The sequence below is a fragment of the Varroa destructor genome, unplaced genomic scaffold, assembly GCF_002443255.2.
Source record: "Varroa destructor unplaced genomic scaffold, Vdes_3.0 BEIS01000004.1, whole genome shotgun sequence".
NCBI lineage: Eukaryota > Metazoa > Arthropoda > Arachnida > Mesostigmata > Varroidae > Varroa > Varroa destructor.
This window is the reverse complement of record NW_019211457.1, coordinates 45,842,884-45,862,750: the sequence shown is the minus strand read 5'-3', so window position 1 is coordinate 45,862,750 and position 19,867 is coordinate 45,842,884. Positions and strand designations below refer to the sequence as shown.

The following is a 19,867-nucleotide window of genomic DNA, read 5'->3' as shown; positions in this document are numbered from 1 at the left end:
TAGAACTAGCAAAATAGGGGATGCTGGATCGGTTCTCATCTCTGTTGAACCTCGGTAATTGCGCTGCGACTTCGATGCTTTTAGGAATCGCTACCGGCAGTAGGCGACCCTGCGACTAGTGACAAGATGTCATGATGACACAAGCCATGTTAGCGGTAACGATGACAGTGATAAACGCCGTTCGGCTATATGGCAGTATTGCCGTAACGGCGTGTGTTGGCTATCGTGCAAAATAATATTGATGAGTGACATACTTCGATGAGTACTTGCATTTTGTTGCTACGAGAACGACTGTGAGTACTAGAAACCGAAGAAATTCAAATAAATATTTAGACAAATGAGGACTCAGCCAAACGGTGTTAAGCGATGAATTCTATACCAACAAACAGCCTGACGTGGGAACGAACGCGGGAGAATTTTCGCTCATATTAAATCCTAGTATTCTATATGACAACGAGTTAACTAGACCACGTTTTATGCACGTGGGGATGATTGTGGTCGCCGTGGATGGATATAATCAAATAGAACATCCAACATGAAAGAACTCCTAAGTGGCAATGGCTCCCAAGGAATTAATGCTTTGGCATCTGAATAGACTTTTTTTAATTCACTTTTTGGGGCTCACTAACCTAAGCTATCCTGAGAATCTAATATCAGTAGAAATTCTATATCGCTCAGCTGACACTTAGAGAACCAAATACTCTCGAAATACGATTTTTTTTTACTATTAGACGTGCAATACGCCCACCTCCCTTTATTTTCAAGCCCTTCACATTGACGTAGCTGTATAACAATTTCAGACGATGATGTAACATAACAAATGAAGCACAAAAAGGGCGAATAGGCTATAGCTTTAAAAAGACAAAGTTATCTGTTAAATACATACATTATCAGAGGCCATCTACTCTTTGGACGCAAAATTCGAACAAAAAATGATTTGGTCATGGCGCCCTTCGTATAGATCCGTTAATTCGACGAACGAAGGACCTATCGGTGTCAAGCTATCCTGTATCAAGTTAACGATTCGAAAACAAGACGCGAAAAAAATCTCGGGATGAATTTTAGCGCACAGATTATCGCTAAGGCGGTCGTCTGCCGGTCTCGGTTTTAGAACCAGCGTCACTTCGCTCGTCGGTTCTTCGGGTCGCGATGTCGTGTTGACCGACAAAACTACCGAAAATCGCGAACGCTCGATAATCGAATGTCGGCCATGAAACCAAAGAAGAAAATTACGAGGCGCCTGTGCATATGAGTACATCAGTGTTTCTGTGATGGCCGGAGAAAAATATTCGCACGACGGAAACAGCGGCTGGCTCATTCATTTTAAGTGGATGACAAACGAAATTCCACTTATCTGCCATTACGGATCGTGAATCAGTGCCTGACAGCAGTCAGCAGACTTGTTGCGGATCTTGCGGTTTATTGTGGCTCGTTTTGACGTAGTAATATGGTCGGCCTCTCGTGCGCGTGCGGTAGCCGTCATTGTTCGAGAAGAATAAACGCGTGCAGTTCATACAGCATCGAATTAAAGAAACGGCGATGATGATGGCCGAATTAGATATGATTCAGAATATTATTCCCAGCACTTTTCTGGGGGTCAGCAAGCGCCGGGCATCGAAATCTCGGCAAACGGAATCCCATCGCGTCGTCAGTATTGGGTCGAAGTAGACGGTTTATAATCAGCGATGTGGTCGTTTGTGGCTTGATCTCGTTTAGGTTGAATTTCCTCTGAACGATGACAAACGAAAATACTTCGTTAGGCGCCCGACGGCCAACACGTATAAAGGTTGGGGGCAGTGGCAGGCGAAGGACGTTCAAAACGTTTAATCATATCGCATCCATGGCACGTATACTTCATCCGAACGAACGCACATATGTGACGCTCTCAAGTGAGACGAAACTGATTGAAATTCTAAATTATGCCATACGAATTATTCTAACGTACAAGGTTCCTGTGTATATATAGGGTATAGCTGTTCCGTAAGGGATCACTGACATGTCACTTTTGATGCAACTAAACGAATCTCGAAATTAAATGATTGATTGATCACTGACGCATCCGATTTCACTGTAGCATGTCAAAACGTTGGAAATCAGAAGCGGAAACGCTCTAAGTTACAGAGAACGGTCTCGTATTTAAGGTGTGTTTCTCTTAAACGAGATGTTGAGCGGTATTTTATGGCATTCGCGCGTCTATTCTATATAGAGGAAGGATTAACATACGAATGTATTTTTGTTTTTACTTCATTGGCGACAGTGATTTTAAAATTTATTTGTTATGTCGGATTAATCACAATGCTCGATAGTCTCTAACAAATAAATTTTAAAATCACTGTATATATATATATATATATATATATTATATATATATATATATTTTTTATGTCGATTTGAAAGGTAAGATATTCTAATAATAAATAACCGCGTTCAGTATTTTATTGGAATCTTACCGACACTCATAAATTTGAAGATAAAAATGGATGGCGGCACGCCCCAGATCACAGATGATGACGATAATCTGGTGGGCGGTGTTTTGCTTACGAGTACAATGTTACATCAGAACGCATAGAATCTGATTGGTCTTGAGAGACCGGACTACACCGGTCTAATATTCAGACCTGTTCATCGTTTGATGATGACGATGCGTACGTGATATGTAGCAAATGACAGGCGCTGACGAAGACCGGCGTAAAAAGCCAATGATGACCGCAGTGACCATGGCGTTTAAACTAGTCTTTGTTTTCTTTTTGTGTAGTGTCGGCACGAGTCTACCATGGCGGTAGCAGATACGCCAACACACATATAGCCACACTATTGATAATGCGGTTATTATTTGTTATTATTACCATTATTATTCATCAATTAGGTAGGTAAGTTTAAAAAATTGTTTTATGTCCGACACCCTATTAATTCCGCAGATTAATTCTGGCAACAAGAAACTCAGAGAATAATTAATTGGACTAAGTACGTCTATAGAAACGTTCGTCCATAGTGGAAACCGCTACGTGCGTGTCGATAAGATTTCTCGTTGGTGAATTTCCTTCTTGACAGTTATCGAAAGTACATGTCTTTAAGGTTCGCCGAGTAGTACGCAGTGCTTTGTCATATTGAAGAAAACAAGCAAACATTAGTTGTTCCTTATTGATGCCATAAACGAGATTCTGTCCGCACATTTGATGCTTCGGCCTCGAGCTCCAGGTATAAATTATTTACCCTTTCGGTACGTATAAAGCTCTGCCAGCGTATGCCAGCTTCCCGCTCAAAAGTGACAGCATCCAATATGCTCGAACATTCAATATAATCTCTAACGTTCTATGTGTTATGGAAGGTCAAATTATATGTACAGTCTATTTTGTTTGCTGTCTATTGAATTATTACTTAGCTCCCGTGCATTGAGAATAATGGCGTATCCGTAATAGAACAAACAAGATCAAGCTTTTTTGCGATACTGGCCACTTACCAGTTTTTGTTCAAGCATCGCGCTGGTGGTCGTCTATCGGGATGAGGCGTGTCATAACCCCTCTACCCTTCCGACTAAAGATTACTACGAAAATGCTATCGAACAGCGACGTTAGCGCGTGGGCTTGTGATTATCGTAATAAAAAGACCGAGGCACGTCGTAGGTTACCTATAGGGTCGTCAAGGTGTGGTCGACACTGCCATGACTAGACGAAAATTGTTAACTGCGTATCGATTGTACATAACTTGCAGCAAGCTTTGGCCACGGCAGGAATGAGTTTTAACTTATCAACCTGCCCACGTCTATTTACAGTGATTTCCAGTACAGCCACGGATATAGAAGAATATTAATCTAACACTGCGTAGCGTACATATATATATACTATAGAAAGTGATGGATTCATCGTTCGGTTCTAATGTGTCACAAGATTGGTAGGCTCATGCACGAGTGCAGCGGAACTGACTCAGACTCTGCAGACATTGAAGCGACAAACAACGTTGTAAGCTAGGATCGCCATATTTGTCTTAAGCATTTTCGTGGCATCGCCGCTCACATGTTGGCTTATAATCGGTTTGATGTGTTTGATCCTTACGCAATAGTTCTGCAACAGTCCACGAGGGCACATATCAACAAATGCGCTACATTTGAGAGATACATAGTGATAAATATATACAATAGACTTGTAGCTGGTATGTAGTTCATAGTAAATAGCTTATGGCTTGATAGTATTTCGAGCTAAAGCCTAAATGCGGTATCGTGCAGGGCACGTATCGGATAACTGAACGGCTTGAGCGTCTTCTGTTCCTAGAAAACGTTCCTGTGTAATAACTAGCCCATAAATTACATGCAACAACATATGCTTTAGGTATGTTATAACGAAGTGGCTGTAATCGGTCTATAGAGCTAGGTAGTCTAGGGCGAATTACGTATCTGCGTAACCTGACATGTTGTTCGAGTGACTCGATTAAGTAAGGGAGTTTAGCTATACTGATTTACGAAACGTGTTCGAATCTCATCGTATCCTATCAATCATTATAACAAGAAGCTATAAGTTCGCAGTGTCTGTTATGTATAGACCTATGCTTTAGGTCTAGTCGTCTGCAGTTTAGGATTATGCCTGCATACAAATATATAGACTGCTCTATTGATATTACGCTGGAGCCGTGCCGTCGCCCAGCGTTCCCCTACAGTTTATCTCAAACAACTCTTATAATAAAAGCAATAGGCAAACAAGCTCAGGTAAGCAGCTTAAATCCAGCATGTGTAGCCCTCAGCTTGTGATATTAAAGTAGCGGTGTTCAGCGGGAATGGGAACATGCAGTCGTAAGACGTCGCAATTTTCTGGAAGCGTCGAAACGTTTTGACAAACAGCGCAAAGCGGCGGCAACTTAGTCCGTGCGAATGAACTCCACAAGAAAGTTTTCACATGATCATTGTTACTATTATACGCATTAGAAGTGAACAGAGAGTGGCAAAAGTTCAATACTCAGTTCGACTCCAATGGCTTCAATGATTGCTGTTAGGCGTTGCTATAAAACAACCTTGAAAACTGTAATTAATATAACGCGTATTGGCCATTCGCTCCGCTGCCCAGCTGGTAGCTTGTATTTTATCGCATAACGTCGGCAAGCCCCAAACAGAAACGATGAAGGCAACAAGGTAGATATATAATCAGTTTTCCAATTCACAAACGATTTGGTCTGAATTTGTGCGTTTGGTTTTTGCCCATTTCGAGCGATTTATCGTTATTATTACCAATATTAGAATTTTAATTTTACCAGAAGGAGAAAACTTTGCAAAAGAGGGAGCGTAGTTTGTTACGGTAGCTGTTGAAGGGTAGCAGTTGGGAAACGTCCCGCGCACTTCTGTACGAATCGTTAGAAGTTGTACTATGAAACAATATAAAACTACAATATTCTGATGGATTTAAACGACAGAAATGTGATATTTTAAACACAGATCCAATACGAAACAACTTACATAAGGTAAACAAATCGTTTCGTTGACTACTTTATACTATCATTGGTTTGATAAGTCGTCAACAAGATTGCCAAGCACCAATATATGAGCGTTGATTAACCAGAGAAGCTAGTTTGAACCACTTTTGGTGGCGTTGGTAAATCTCTGACAAAAACGGGTTCGTGTTGTTTACATACCAACAAAGTAACATCAACGACTGGGTTCATCTCTCCAAATACTGTTATTACAACCAACTGGATTGGAGCTCTATTTGCTGCTAAAATAACTGGCCCGGAGGGCATTTAGTCGTTATACATCTGTGTGTTAGTTTGCCAGTCCACATTTATGGCTCAAGTTCAAGTGCATAAACACCGTAAAAAGAACCTTGTGATGCTGTTATGGCTCTATAGGGTGACACCTTGCTAAGTAGTAAAGAATTGTTGTCGGGCCTAGATTGAGAGATATCCCAATCTATATTCTGTTTGACATCTTATTTAGCCGATGCCCATTCAAAAAACGTTCAGATGTGACAGACGTCGGCAAAGCGTGCAACACAACAGTTGTTTATGTACAAACAGAATGGTAATTTACATTTGAGATTCTCTTGTACTAATCCGAAAATTGCTATATGATAAGAGGTCTCCGAAGATAACGAGTCAATGACGTAATACATTGGAAAGTGAGGGGAAGATTCGCGCCCTCGTTTCAATTATAGTAGATAATTATTTTGCACATTTTCATCTTCTAAAATGTATACGACATCAACAGTTAAACTTTATCGGCACCATTTGAGCTGTATACCGAGAAATCTATGAAAACCATTACAATTAAACACTCGATATGATTGGCGGCTCTCTGCGACGAACTTGGGTGTTTTTCGCGACGCCCAGCAAGGAGTAACAATACGGGCTTTGTTAGGGGGTATTGTTGGGTATTAGCCATGTATCGACAGCTAGTAGAAGTTCCCAAAACAACACATTGTGTTGTGATATTATGAGCGTCAATAGAGCGTCCACCCTTTGAACTAACTAATAGTAACTTGTTTAGCTCATGTACGCATACTGACCGAGGACGGCTCAATGTTCACGTAAATGGATCATGCGAATCTGAGGGATGATTTAAGCAACAGGAAGCACAGGAAAAAAAGAAGGAAAACCTCGCTAATGGCCACATCTATTCTTCGGAAATTGACAATTTATCTGCCAGATACAGCGTCGATTTACGCACTAACACACGGTACAAGCATAAATTGAAATTACTGTGTCGTTAACACTAGTTGACGTTGGAGCACTACGCATAAGAAGCTCAAATGAGATGTCAAACTGAAGAACTATACTAGCAGTGCTTGGATCTCACATTGCAACATTTTTTTCCATTACAATAGATGTTAAGAACTTCTTTACTGCACATTTAGCGCGTGGTGATCACCTTAATCCACAAACATTTCCAGAAACACTATATAGGACGATGGTGTCTGTAAGGGCAAGCATCTTGAAACCTTCCACATGGACGCCGGCTAGAGAAATAGGAAAAAATTTTTACTAAAATTTTGGTAGGTATATAACCTGTTTTTTCATACCGCTCGCATGCGATAACGGTAATGTTGATAAAATCTCACAATAACAATATGCAATGGCCAATCGGGTTCGCACTTGCCAATTTGATATCTGTTCGTGATAATGTAGGTATAATTTTTTTTCATGACAACCTACATCAGTCATACACATTAGCATGACATTTTTCAAAACAAGCAATGTATATATGGTATGCACGTATAGCCTTCCTTACGTATTTGTAATGTTAACGCTCAGACGTCGAACGTTGTGAGGCGGAAAATTTCAAATGCCAAAATGGCCAACAGCCCTGTTCCCTGTTTGGAACGGATGCTGGTTAGCCAAAATTATGATGAGGTGGACAATCTGACGCGACGGTAGATGTTCCTCTACGTTTTATAGGGATAAAACTACGTCACACACTGAGTCTGCGTGCCCTTGAAGTCGTTATGCTTTCGAATATAGCCATATTGTATTATAACAAATTAGCGATTTTGACCGCCGTAGTACACCGTCGCTTCTTGGCCCTGTCTTACTCTGCCAGCTCATGTGGGTGCGCGTGTGTTATTTATAATAATAATATTAATAATAAAAAAAAACTGTAATGAGCATAGAGTATGTAAGTGTATGGTAAAAATATATTACCCTCGGGTGGATTGAATGGAGCCACTTTTTGAAAATCTTAGGAAAATACCAAGTTATTACTTAATACGCTAGAGTCACAAAATCGCGTGACGCTAACACGTTTAGCATTGTGCCGTAACATCTTCTAACAATAACGGCTAGCGTAAATGGCCGATTTCAATTATTCGCCTTCTAGTCAACAACCATCTCTGATTTTACACGAATTTCGCACAGGCGGAAATTACAGTGTGAATCGCGACTTCGGGTGAACCTTTGTGACTCCGTCATGTTATGCTGCTGTCGTGCCGCGTTCGTGAAGATAATGACTATGAAGTTTGGGTGTATGTGTAACTTGTATGTACGGGTCCCACATGAAAATGTTGTTTTCTTGTCTTGCTTGAGCGTCGTCACCTCATACATGTTTGTACGCAGGGACATGCAACACACAGATCTATACTGTATTGCATCGCGAAGTTCTTCGTCGCTAGCACGGTGCAGCTAACAGGTCATGCGTTGCGCCGTTATTTGAAGGGAGGTGTACGTAACGAGCGTTGTGGTCTCCGTAGGGACAGTGTGTTCTAACTGGAATAGATTCGCACGCGAGTTTTTTTCGATATTCTCGTCATTGACACTACTGTGTCAAGAAGACGGTACCTTATTCTCCTTCGAACGTACGGTAAAACGTTTCCTTGGAGAATACCTACTAGTTCTTTCAGGTAATGGTGGCTCAGGTTATTAATGAGCCACCCATTTTTGCTAGACTCCACAATCAATCTCAGCTAAGTAAACTCGGCATAGCATAGATATGGAAGATAATGAAAGGGCGCGTTCTTTGAAGTGGCGAGATTTGCACTATTATGCAGTGGCCAGGCTGTCCTGAACGGCCATAAAAAGTAATAGCTTATCTTTATAATAGCAGAAGTTTCCTTTTAAGGCTACATCTCTACAAAACATCGATTGCAGTTGGCAGTCGATGGTACTGACTAGAATTACGCGTCGCATTATGCTACGGTACAGCAGAGCTTAACTTTGCCAAAAAAAACGGTACGCTCACACACAAATACTTTCTGCAACATACTTCAAACGCTGTTGACCCTAACAGGCGCTATTTCAATGCGAGCTACGCAGAAATTGATATCTTTCGTAGTGTCCTTAGTCGCTAGTTGGCGACGCACTAACACAGCGGAAATTATTCAAAGGATATAAGCCACCTGGCTACAAAACGTTGCCATTATCTTACAAATCGTATGACACGCGACCGAACTATTTGACACAAAACAAACTGAATAAGTAGAAATAACCCTCTGTAGAATTATGATTGAAATAATTAGTCAGCCATTTTGATTACAATGGCCGACCACACTCTGTCTCAGAGTCTATCAGACATTATCATACAACATGTAGGACGCCATCTGTGCAACTTTTTCAAGCGTCGTTCTGCAATCAATAATAAGTATTAATATATATAATCATGATCATTTTAATCGTCGTCGTAGTGTTAACGTTTGCACACATGCCTTTTTTGGCTTGGTTGTTGTGCGTCACCATAACAGTTTAAATAGTAGGAAAAATGTAACAATGCAATCATTATGGAATACCTCGGAAGCACAGACAACGAAAGGGAATGCAACATTATACGTTAGTGTTGTTTGTAGAAGAAATTAACTCAAATGGGTAACCGTTAGTTCGCGTGTGACCGATTTCCGAAAGTTTCGAAACGTTTCTCAAAAAAGAAAAAGAAACTAGACCAGGGAAAGCAATCAATTTTCTGTAGCGCTATGGAGTGGACAATCGTCCGACAATAGAGTGACTGCCGTTGCCTTTGTCAGCTACGCTTTGTCTTAATGATTGCCGATACCTGTGAATTTTCTGCTGTGACAGAAGTTATTTGCTTGGCAATAATGCTGAATTAAGTCAAAGATAAAATAATTGTATTTCAATTCCTAACAACAAAAGGTGTCGCTGCGTTTTATAGCTAATTCTCTACAGACCAGCTGTCTTGCTTGAGCATAATGGCGTCACAGTCCTAAACTAGTTAAATGGTCATTTTACCATTAAATGACGCTAATTATCCTGGCGTCATCACGTATCGTGATGAAACATCGTAAACTCGCTATGGCTGCAAGAACTTTTATAAGATCGCTGAAATTATAGCTACCGTTGACGCCAGCCGATTGTTTTTGTCACTTACTACTTCCCTCCCTTCTTTGACAACCAAAAGCTCCATATCTTTAATCATTCGATAGGTTTCCCCTGCACGTCGGATGCGAACTCACATGCACCGAAAGTACAAAGGCAAAGGTCGTCAGGCGATAACGCGACTATAATCGATGATATACATCTCGATTATCGCGATCCTGTGTTCCATTATGGCGCTCGTACGTATAGAAGCACGTGTCCTCGTGTAAGTGCCCGGTCCTTCGTGTATAAATTTCCGAACACCGTAAGATACCGACGGCAAGTGAAATTGCATCAAGAAGTAGAACCGCGAAGCTAAGCGGGCAAAGAGCGTGAAGTTTCTTGTTTCGTCGTTGTTCCGCCATTAGCTTCATGTGATAGCGGAAAAACAGCGGTACTTTATGGGGCGGTATGGCTACGTAACTAGTAAAATCAGCTAGTTATTAGTAATTATTAATATTATAATGTAATAATCTATGTATGGTTCGCTTCGAAGGATATGTTAATAACGATCTAGTTTTTGTTTTGATTTTATTTTGCATACAACAACATTCCGTCAAAAGTAGGGCACAGGGTCTATTTATATAGTCTCTAACATTTTCACTGTATATCCGGTACGGTTACAAGAAGCAAACGACTTTGAAAAAGAACGAACACTTCGATTTATTTATCGGTGTGTGGCAGCCGGAATCCAAACTGAAGTTTAATTACAAGATGTTATAGACCTAGATAACAGCTGGTCTGTGACCACAGACAGTCGTTTTTCCATGGAGACACTTTCACATTTGATATGTTGCTATGCACTGAATGTATTTTTAATTGATAAGGATCACAGACTAACGACATGAGTTTATACATGCTTGTACTAATTTGTTTTCCCATTTTTTGTTGCATTATTACTAACTTTGGGAAGCGTATGATTGATTCGGGCTCTATTTACTATATTTACGACTTATGAGTCGCAATGCCGCTTATTGTTACGTATTACCAGTATGCGATGTTGTTTGACCTCCTTGAAGGTCGACTAAATGCGCTTTAGGATCCTGAATCCAACAATGATCCACATACAGTTAAAACTCCGTTTGAAAAGAGACCATCTTGACCGCACTCACAAACTTAATGATCTAGCGTTTTAAATTTAACAAGCAGAAAGCATGTTCTATCCTTAAATTAGTTTACTTGGTTACTGTAAAATTAACGAGATATTTAGTTGCCCATGTTAAGACAATTCTTTGTGTTACAAATTAACGGATGCATGTCGAGCGGCTTTCCTTCACTTCTTGATGAATGATAAGTTGAAATTGATAAGTTGACGGTTCGTAATCTTCGAGTCCACAAGTTCTATAGGGAACAAAATATGACAAATATGCTTGTGGAGCTGAAAAATGAATGTACAAAAATTTACCAAATCGAGCACAGCATATGCCCAGTTCAGCTTCGTGCGGCAACATCTGTTGAAGAGCCCATCGATTATTATAGCATCATATGAAGGCGTATAAACAAGAAATGTTGAGAATACCAAGGTGGTAACGTATTAGACTAAATAAATAATCTTCTTTAAGTAAATTTATAAATTGCTTCTATTAATTTTCATTTCACTAGGTAATCAGGCGCGATAGTGCCACACCAGGTTTCGCCCGTTTGGGGTGTTTTCCTACCGGTCCAATGTACTTTTCAGCCTACAGCCCTTTCAACTATCGACATCGGTGTTACTTTATGGCCAAGGTTATTGACGTTGTAACTGGTGTTAGAGCTACTACCGATTTTATTGTTCTTTGGATTGGGATCCTTCACTCCGCGGTATCAATCTTTCCGAATACAATAGTATACTACAATACAATGACAGGAACAGATCAAGCCAGCAATAAGGCTTTCAGCCGGTTAGGGCGTGCGGCACGTGCGGCCGAAATAAGTGGCCGTCAACTTGGTGTGTGGATTCGATATCACAGGGCAACTAGGACAACTGCAGCAGGAACTAAGTAGTCGGCCAAACAATCTTTGTCAAGAATTTCGTTATTACAACTATAATTATGTGTAGCCCTGTGCGCGTATTCCACGAGTGGAGCGCAGGAAAGAGCTGCAAATGTCATCTGCAATTGACGTGGTTCCGTTCCGCGTTTCATCCCCTGCTTATTACTTGATCCTTCTCAGCAGATGTTGTTGATCATGTTGACTACAGTGCCGCTGCTTTCACCTCTCTTCCACTACCGAACCCGGCGGAGAACGCCTAAAATCGAAATATAATTTCTGCCACATTTGGAACATTTGTCTGACCATCAGGGGGTACAGCGTTACGACCCTGTTTTCAACCAGTCACATAAGTCGCGTCCAATTTGTGGGTTGTTGATAGGGCCACAACGTCCGCACCCAACGCGCCCCGATGCTGGGCCCGTTACTATTGTTGCCGATGTCCGCGCAGCTTCTCTGGCCTGTTTACAGCATGAGTTGCGTCTACAGGTGAGCTTAGTCAATGAAATATTTGAAGTCAAAGGTCCAAGAAACAGAGAGAATACTAACCATGCGGTGTAGTTGAAGAGAATGAACAAAAGAACCACTTGAGTGTGCTTAAATGTCATTTTCCTTTTCTATATAAATAATTTTAAGAATGTAGTTGGTCAAATATAAAAGCAGCGTACCCTTTTGTGTTCTTTATCTAATATCATTGTGTATATGGCACTGATGGGTCTTTGGTAATGGGGGTGTATACTCAACAACGCCAACACAAGAAGCGACCCACGAACAGTAGCGGTCGAAGTGAGCGCGCTTAGCTGCGGTAGGAAGAATGGTAGGCGACCTAATGACCGTGTTTCAGGAAATAAACAGGGCTTTGTACGGTATATACCAAAGAGTTTCAGTATTTTATCCACCTAAAAGTCAAACTGATACATGAGTGCGGTCGTTCTCATTTGTATAAAAGTCAGGGGCTATTGTTGTTAGGAAATGGTAATAATATTACGCATATTGAAGTGAATTTGTCGTGCAAACGAACGCACTGAACTAACACTAATAACACGCACAGACACACATATACACGGAGCTAATTTTTCACTGATGTCTACCGGTACTTCTGATTAATACAAGCGTTTTTTTTTTGTGTAGGATTCTAATATATATAGTATATATGTGTAACTTTTAATTACTGTCTTGTTCTTATATAAATAGAAGAGATACAGATATGTGCCGTCTGTAGGCTGTGTGCTTGTCTAGCGTTATACTGGACATAGCTAGATATTATTGCTTGGCACATATATTACATGGCAGTCGCACTGCACCTCATACGATGTTAGATACCGTGGTGAAGTAAGATGACGAAATATATCCTAACCAGTAGTGGAAACAGCTGAATTTCAGGATCAAAAATTATTTCCAGCTATCTATTAAGAGTGTTCCATCGCAACTATAACAATGCATAATAATTTTATAGCAAAAACAAATAACATTGGCCATTGCTCCTACCTCATAACCTTCTGTGTGTATTTAGATTTACTCTGTACAAGTCACGTAACAAATTTGTGTATTCCTACCTATATCAGGTACTACATTTAAAAGTCGAGTTCCATACAAATAGACTAGACAAGTGTTAGAAACGAAGCGGGAAAATTTGATATTGAAGCTCTGAGCTGACTTCTACTATCTATAGTCAGCAAACAACACACATCTAACTAGATAACAACATCATGGCGTCGATAATCGATAGCAGGTAATACATGGTGATTAACCGGGAGATAAATAGCAATAAGTGTGTAATGTTTCCTTGTTTAGATCTGGTTAGATTAAGTGCACTGAAGTAACGTCGTGTGCAAACTTTCATTCAAAAACACTTTCATCAGACATAGTGATGATTATTGAGGGGCAAAGTGCTTTTTTTCTGTGAAATAAGAATAAGTTCGAAGTTCGCTTAAACATTCTGTTAAAAGCTGCTGTATCGCGCAACCTATCAAGACACCTAAATATGGAACTTCAGTTGTCAGGTTCAAAGGACAATCACCTGTAGTAGACATCTGTGAACAGATCCTCCCACGTACTTGGCATACGAAAGCTTCAAACATTACGGCGCGTGTTTCGATGTTTGGTAGAGAAACGGAAATCTCCGAGAAAGGCTTATGGCCTGTTATGGCAACGACAGACAGAAGGCCATTACCTATTGACTCGAAAACTATCTAGTAACTATTAGTGTGTTCGAGGTTTGTCTTCGTGCGAGGTATGATAGCCATATACTAACAGGGGCTGCCTATTCATTTGTAGCTTCCCGCTTTTGCAGGTGTTCGTATGTGGACATGTGCGTCTGAATTGATCTAACTGGATACTACAAGTGAAAAAGTATTGTGTAGAAAGTTGTCTAAATATGACCGCTCTAGATATGACCGCTCGTTGCACTTCTTTTTTAGCTAAAAAAAGAAACATCGACTACAAAAACCAATTTGCAAAAACTGTCAGTTCCACAGAAGGCCGCGCAGATTTTATGCCGGAGGCCAAAAATGCAGGAGCAAACCGTGATCTTATCGGATCTCATGCAGTAGTGTGAGGGTTAAAAAGGGATGCTTAACAGTGATCTGCTGTCAGCTAGAAGCCACACAGTTGGCGTGGCCTGACTTTGCCTGTACCGCATGGTGTGCGTTCCTGTGAGGTTAGATGGATGACCAGGGCCAGGATCGGGACTCGATCAACAGTATGTGGCAAACCCCGAGAGAATGATACTGGCAGCTACATCGATTATGACGTCAATGTTTATTTAGTAACGGCTTTAGAGCCGCTACAACCGAATACTCCAACGAGCTGGCTGACGATTGACTTCGGCTGATCACTTTGTATGGGAAGCCGTCGTAGGTTTGAAGAAGCTGAGTAGACCTCGGTAGACAAGACACCATTCTCGATCATCATACCAAGTTCCATTTGCCCTCGTCATAGTAATCCTCAATGACATTTGCAATGTTTACAGCGAGATCAAACACTGTACAGAGCTATCGCGTATAGTTTCAAGCACACGATCGCTGACAAATCGACTATTGATGTTGGTAACGCTAAGGCAATATCAGTCGTCGCCCGACAATGCCTAGAGTCTTTTTTAAACGGCCTTTATGCCGTGCTGCCTGGCGGACGATTTTACGGTCTGAAATCGCGAGTGCGTTTTACGCGTAATACCCTATCAAACAAATCCAACTGTATACAACGTTTAGGTTATTCAATCTTCGCTAAGCAAAGGGCACAAGCAAGCATAGATATCTTGATTTCCACGTTATTCGTTTGGTTCCTATAATTCTATATGATGTCTGCCTTTCGTCATCGTGTTCGAATGCCACATATCTGCTGTGTGTCGCTTGTAAAGGACATACATGTATGGCCTATTTTGTAGTAACAGAATTGTCATTCCTCCTAGCACATAACGCGATAAAATGGACCTGACCAGTCGTCGTTACCACAACAGCTGGTGGTAGTTGGCGTGAATGATAAAGGAAAGATCGCAGCACAATGGTAGTGTTGCTGTACAAAGCCAACACTATTGCGGTTAAACTATTGAGGTCTCTTCTGTGTTAGAGCTCAAAATGGTAACGTAAAATTTGTTAATCACAGAATATTGGCAGCTACAGCCGATTTCTGATTGTGCCCAATGGAGTAACCGCAAGTGAAGAAAGACTATAGTGAGGTAAGCGCATATTAATGTCGTCGCAGTCCGCGTCAATGAACACTCATGACAGCGTTTAGCCTCGTGACTGATCGAGCGTCTCATGATGGCGATGCATCGATCGTGTTCGCTTTCAGGTCAGTTTAATAGAACGTTAGGTATTACGGACACTGTTTATTAATACCTAGGTTTAAAATTATATCGCCGTGATAGCTTAGAAGCTAATATATTTGTTAGCTAATCTTAGCGGCACGCTGTAGTCTGGGTTCGAATTTGGGTATAGAATTTGTTTGGTGCTAACCATGCTCGAAACACTGAGGTATAGCATCACAATTAGTCCTGAGTGCCTGACACATGAATTTCGTCCAGCCAGCCTATGTTGCTATAATCTCTATTAGAATAAAGTTATATATTGTATTTTAGTGTCTTGATGATGTCCTGCAGACGCCATCGTACAATCTTTATACCATTGGTTATTACTTATTTGTGCTTGGTGTAAATATAGCGCTAATCATATGAGTTTATGAAATTCGGTGGCCGTGGCGAGCATTTCGAATGAAATATGTTTGGTCTGCCAGACACCGTCCAGGAGTATTTATACAACTATCCAACACGACTTTGTTGGTTCCTTCGACCCGCTCTTTGATACAGTTTTTACTATAAAATAACTCGTTCATTTGAGCAAGAAAGAATTCGTAAAAACACATCAGCACTATCAGTGTCCAATTTTTAATAAGAAAACCTGTTCGTAAATGCGCGTGAGTTATTAAGGCACTACTTAGCGATACTAGTTAGTATCACCTGGTAAGTAGACCTGGCTTGATAATACCGGGCCTTTGCCGATAGGGTTATTTCGATAAGTTTTCGGCCTGTCACAACTGTTCGTTAATCTTGACAGTATTCCATGGGGCTATGAAGAACAGATGACTATCTGTTAGTATTGATACCTCCTAATCGTACTCATTAATAACGAAACTATGTGTTTCCATTCGGCCTCCTATATTCTGATATAACAATAACTCTTTGATTCCCTTTCTGCCCAATTTTTGCCATTACTGCGCCTGCGATATAATTTACGTTCCGTTTCTATTTAGCCAGTTGCAATCAACGCCTACACCTTCTAACCCCAAAGAATAGCTTTTAGCAGTCAGACTTCAATCAACGTTGTCAGAACGAAGTCCCTTTCCGTTTTGCTAGTGGCTTGCGCGCCCCACTATTCATTGCCATCGCGGCCTCAATAGGCAACCGCTGCAGCGCGACCGAATGGGTTTGTGGTGCGACGGCCCTGGCGCAACAATGTTTCGTCTGTCTTTTTGCTTCTCTTTTGCGGTTCCGTCCTGTTCTTCGTTCCACGCTGGCGCTCTGGAGTGCCTTTTCATCGCCAAATGATGGTGCTGAGTCATTCGTAGCATAGGGGGCGCCTGGCTCGGTGGCGCTGTCAACAGTTCGACCACTGTGATCGTTTGTTGTGTATGGTCCTGGCCTTTTTGAGTACTAGCGTTGACGATGAACTTAACGCAGGCAGCCACTTGGTGGTTACGTTTACATAAAGAAAAAAAAAAACGAAAACAAGTAGTCTCACCGATGACTATTAATGATGTCGTGCAGGTGAAATAGGTATGTCTGGTTGTGTATTTGCTGCATGCCAGAGCGGCAAAAACGAGAACACCTAATGTAAGCAGGCAGCGGAGTCAGGCTTACTACACTGATACAAATCACAAACCACAAAGCTACAGAGCTAACGCAGAGAAACGTTGGATGTTGCGGGACGAAGTAAATTGCGCAACTCTTAAAGACCCTTTTGATTAAGTAGTTCTGTTGTTGGTATTATGCTGTAACGATAACTTGTGTACTGAGTTGTTTACGTCACAGTTGCTCGAACAACAGTAGGCTAAGGTGACAACGGCATCGGTAGCTGTGAGAAACTCGTTCCTCGGCCGCCATTCTTTCGATGCCGTAGTCATAAAGGTGTTACACATGTTGCAATTTAACTCAACGTGCACCCATTCACTTAGATTGCATCACGACATCAGCTAACATGGTATGAGTCGAACCGGAGTAGGTCGGCTGAACTGCGGCGGCAGAATTAGTTGGATAAAGTCGTAATATCAGCTGAGACTACAATTGTGAGTACGTCCACGGCCACAGTTCTCGTCGAGTGTCATACGAGTATAAGATTCAGGAGATGCACATGGACACCAATTGCAACGGCAGTTAAGTGCCAGGAACTCTGGAAGATTTCTGAGTGAAGGCTATAGCATATCTGTTGTCACTCTTGATCCAGTCGTGCTTCTGAATTTTTGCTGGCAGCGCCAGTTCTCGTGAAGCTGTCATTTCCAAAGCTATTGTTGAAGGCGCATACTTCTGCTATCGCCAACTTGCTTTGTTCATCACTGTCGCGGAGACCCGCGAAAAATTAACCACTGATTCAAGCGATTGCTCTATCGCCATGTCAATATCGCGTTTATATTGGCATTAGCCCGAGCAAATCTCACCGGTTCTGCTATATTTTGTCTACACCGCGCCGTCAAAAAAACTATGGCTGTCCTTTTGTGCACAGCCGTTCACTTTTTACGTACTGTAGAGGGTGCGAGGGAGGATAGCCGGTAATCTTATTTCGGCACTGCAGGGGTAGTTGTTTCCGTCGTTACTTACTAGAATCGCTGGCTGCTTCGGTGGTCGAAACGTTTTCAGCGGATAGGGTATACCAAGTGTTGGAAACAGCGTTAAGGAGCGAGTACCTTGTAATGCGGCGCCCCATAATTGGCAAGCCTATGCTTGCATGTGTGTATGCAGCCCTAGTTCGTAGCGTGACTACACACGTATTGAGAATATTGACCCTGTATAAAGAACTTAGCATGAAGCGCTGGTACAAATGGGGTTATTATCGCAACTCAATTTTGATCTGGGCAATCCGACTGTACGGTCTTCGATAACACATTCTTGACAAACCGAACAGGCACGTGTAAATTACTTGAAGCGTGACAATAACGTTTATACGATCACCGCAATTGTATGTTAGCGCGTTCTTCGTAAGATGCCAAAAAAAACTTATGTCTTGCCTAACAGTCAGAATCTTTTGAAACTATCGTGATGAATCTTCATATGAGCGGACAGTTAAGGGATGCCAGCGCTATGTCTGGCCTAGATGCTTCGATATCCCTCTGCTACAAGAAACAACCCATCGCACTGATCTACGGCTTCACAGGACGCAAAGCTATTGTGTAGTTGGTCTGTCTAACTGAATCGGGTTAGTCGATCACTCTCCGAACGACTGGATCGTTTCGGATTCTCTGAGCGGCATAATTCCAATAGGTCATAAAAGTCATCTGTTTAGACGACGAGGAAACGATGCAGCTGTGTAGTTTTCAACAATGTTGATTGCGCGGCTGGACGCTACTCTTCCGCTTCTACAGCCCATCAGAAAATGTTAGTGATTGGGACGATGCGACTCAATAAGTACTTTTTAGCTTACCTTATTGAATCAGGACGGTAAATGTCAACTGACTGAATAGCCATAACGCAGAACGCCAAACGCTTGTGGCGCTACAGGTTCTGCGAAGTAATCGGCTGAATCGTTACAAACGTATCAACGCTTTGTAATGATTGCAAATAACGTTGTTGTTTTTATTGATACTAGATTAATTATAGGGTATAATATGGAAAGTTTCTAAAAATGACGACTGCTTATTTGGTATTAGCGATATATCGTCAAAGACATAATGCACTTTGTGCTCAAGCATTACTAAGGGTAGGACATTTTTTTCTTTGGACCGAAACTAGTAAATACATTTTTGAGACAGCCGTTGCTGCTGAGAATAACGGTGAATCTGTCAAAACTATTTTCATTACAATGATTACTCATGGTAGCTTAAGCTACTTAGCTCTGCATTGATCAGAAAAATCACTTTGTACACGTACATGGTCTGATATGGCGCTGCACACATTCGTCAATTTTTTGAATCTCGTCTGTAGAGAACATTAGGCGCTGGATTCTACTCCATGAATCAATGTTACCTCTACAGTTGGTGGTGCATTAGGTGTCAGTAAACTTGCTATAAGGCTCTACAGTTTCTATGGGTAAAAGCCACAAAGCAACATCTAATGTAAAATGCAGCCTTTTCAGGATTAGTTAGCCAAGCTAGATAAAAAGGTTTGAACTGCAGCAGTCGTCTTGCAAAAAAAGAAACGATAGATATTTCCTCTGATCGAACGTTTTTTACAGGCTTATCCTGTTATCTTCCTCCATTTCCCTTGTTCCCTGTTCATCGTTCTGTGACAATTTTCCACGTTTTGATAAAACTCCGACATGCGATCTAGCTTAACGGCCACAATCAGATCACAATTTCCCTTGCCTCACGAGGACTGCAGTGGCGCTAGTATAGAAGCAAGTCTCGCTCGTCTCAAGACCAAACGCTATTGCGCTTACCGCCTACTGCAACTGCAAATGAACTGAATAAAAGAAAAGAC

General features: G+C 41.4%; 1 protein-coding gene across 4 annotated transcripts in view; it reads left to right on the top strand.

Moving 5' to 3' along the window:
• Synd (protein kinase C and casein kinase substrate in neurons protein Synd) overlaps positions 1 to 19,867 on the top strand; it is a 67,089-nt gene that overhangs the window by 8,788 nt on the left and 38,434 nt on the right. The window contains exon 1 of one of the 4 annotated variants that reach the window (XM_086988160.1): positions 15,401 to 15,534. The exons of the other annotated variants lie outside the window; for them this stretch is intronic. Coding sequence (XP_086844286.1) covers positions 15,501 to 15,534 — 34 coding nt within the window. The 5' untranslated portion in view covers positions 15,401 to 15,500. Of the gene's footprint in view, positions 1 to 15,400; positions 15,535 to 19,867 lie in introns of those variants that run through there. 4 annotated transcript variants of the gene reach the window in all.